The sequence below is a fragment of the Penaeus monodon genome, chromosome 12, assembly GCF_015228065.2.
Source record: "Penaeus monodon isolate SGIC_2016 chromosome 12, NSTDA_Pmon_1, whole genome shotgun sequence".
NCBI classification, from domain to species: Eukaryota; Metazoa; Arthropoda; class Malacostraca; order Decapoda; family Penaeidae; genus Penaeus; species Penaeus monodon.
Genome location: NC_051397.1, coordinates 38,564,816 through 38,567,023, shown reverse-complemented (window position 1 = coordinate 38,567,023; position 2,208 = coordinate 38,564,816). Strand labels below are relative to the sequence as shown.

The 2,208-nt window shown below is 47.6% G+C and overlaps 1 protein-coding gene across 1 annotated transcript; it reads left to right on the top strand.

The window, feature by feature from the left end:
• The first annotated feature begins 775 nt into the window (after positions 1 to 775).
• LOC119579692 (cell wall integrity and stress response component 1-like) lies at positions 776 to 1,129 on the top strand. The gene has a single exon (XM_037927602.1). The coding sequence runs from the start codon at positions 776 to 778 to the stop codon at positions 1,127 to 1,129; it is 354 nt and encodes a 117-aa protein (XP_037783530.1).
• Positions 1,130 to 2,208: the final 1,079 nt, after the last annotated feature.

Sequence of the window (2,208 nt, the reverse complement as noted above, 5' to 3'; positions counted from 1 at the left end):
GAGAGAGAGAGAAGAGGGAGAGAAAGAGGGAGGGGGAGGGGAGAGGAAAAGGAAAAGATTGGGGTAGAGAGGGAGTGCAGAGGAAAAAAGCAGGAGGGAAAGGGAGAAGGGAGAAGGGAACAGTAGTGAGGGTGAGGAAGAGGGAGATGCAGAGAGAGAGAAACGCGGGAGGTAGGGATGCAGAGGGAAAGGGCAGAGGAAAATAGATAGGGGAAAAAGAGAAAAAGAGAAAAAAGAGAGAGAGAAAAAAGAGAGAAAAAAGAGAGAGAAAAAAAAAGAGAGAGAAAAAAAGAGAGAGAGAGAAAAAAAAGAGAGAGAGAAAAAAAAAGAGAGAGAGAGAGAGAGAGAGAGAGAGAGAGAGAGAGAGAGAGAGAGAGAGAGAGAGAGAGAGAGAGTAAACATAAGAGATACGAGTGTAAGAGAACTGGATTAAATAACAGAAGGGGGAAAGGGAGAGCGGACAGACTGTAAACATATACAAAACGAAGACGAAGACGAAGACGAAGACACTGATAAGGACACGCCAATCTACTCCTGTTCCTTTGCCGTTCTGAAATTCAATCAACTTTCTCCTTTTATCAATTTCCATATTTATTTCGCCAAACGTCATCCTGAAGGGAATATTGGAAACCCCGATTTTACTTAGTGCAGATCGTTCTCAATTTGATTAGTGAAACGTATATTCAACGTAATCACTACTAATTCGTATTTTTCAGCTTAAAACACGCATCGGGAATTGTATACTTACTATTATTTTTTTTTCGTTTCACTGAAAATGGCAAAGCTATTAATCCTCGATGGAAATATGGTCACCAAGTTTGACTACGAAGCCAATGCCAAGGTCGCGAGAGGACGATCGAACGCAGAAGGCTCAGAGCGTGGCCGGGAAACAACAGAAGCCGCGTCTCAAGCGAGAAGGCGAGGAGGGAGGAGGCCTTACTCTCCCTGCTTGAGAACCTCATCCTCATCTTCAAGCTCATCCTCATCCTCGAAACCTCAACCTATTCCTCAACTTCATCCTTCATCCTCATCCTCGTCTTCGTTCGTCTCAATCTCCTCGTCCTCTTCATTATCCGCCCCTCCACTACCTCCAGCCTTCTCCCTTCGACGTATCGGGTTCAGCTTTTAGGGTTTTTTTTTCCCCGATTTTTATTTCCATTTCCAAAATCCTTAGTTTCCGTCCTCATCCTTAGCCTCAGTCCTTTACGTTTCTCCTCAACTTCACTTTATTCCTCCTGCTCATCTTCTTCCACCTCCTCCTCCTCCACCTCTTTCCCTTCCCCTTCACCACCATCACCTTCTCTCCCTCGTCCACCTCCTCCCCCTCACTCTCCCTCCTCCTCCCTTCACCACCTTCCCCCCTCCTCCACCACCACCACCTCTCCCCCCTCCTCCTTCACCACCACCTCTCCCCCCCCCTCCTCCTCCTCCTCCTCCTCCTCCCCCTTCTTCTCCACCAATACCTAGACCAACCCCCCTCCCCCAAATCGCCCCCTTCCCGGCCCTGTTCCTCGAGCCTCGTCCCGAATAAGATTGAACATTTATTGAAAGCCGCCGCTGGCAGATCTCCCCCTCAACATGGCGTCATGCAGGAGCCCCGTCATGCATATTTCACGACTCCCACCGCCGTCGATCTCGTCGTCTCAGGCGGATCCGTCGCTCCTTTGTTCGAGAGATATGAAAAAAAAGGATAAAGAAGAAGAAAAAGAAGAAAAAAGAAAAAAAAAGAAAGGGTAAATAAAAAAAAGTGTGTGGGGGGGGGGGGGGAGGGAGGACGAGAGTAAAAATAATAAAAATGAGTAAGAAATGAATACGGAGCCGCACGAAAAAAAGTCCCTGTTCTTTTCTCGCTCTATAAATATTTGGCCGCGATACTGTGTCAGGGCGCACACGGGAAGACACACGAAGACACACACACACACACACACACACACATACACACACACACACACACACACACACACACATATATATAGAGAAACACACGCCAAAAGAGACAGACAGACACCGACAGACAAACAGACAGACACCGACAGACAAACAGACAGACACCGACAGACAAACAGACAGACACCGACAGACAAACAGACAGACACCGACAGACAAACAGACAGACACCGACAGACAAACAGACAGACACCGACAGACAAACAGACAGACACCGACAGACAAACAGACAGACACCGACAGACAAACAGACAGACACCG

Bases quoted from the DNA above. Each gene is read 5' to 3' on its own strand.
- LOC119579692 (XM_037927602.1), top strand. From the start codon at position 776: ATGGCAAAGCTATTAATCCTCGATGGAAATATGGTCACCAAGTTTGAC.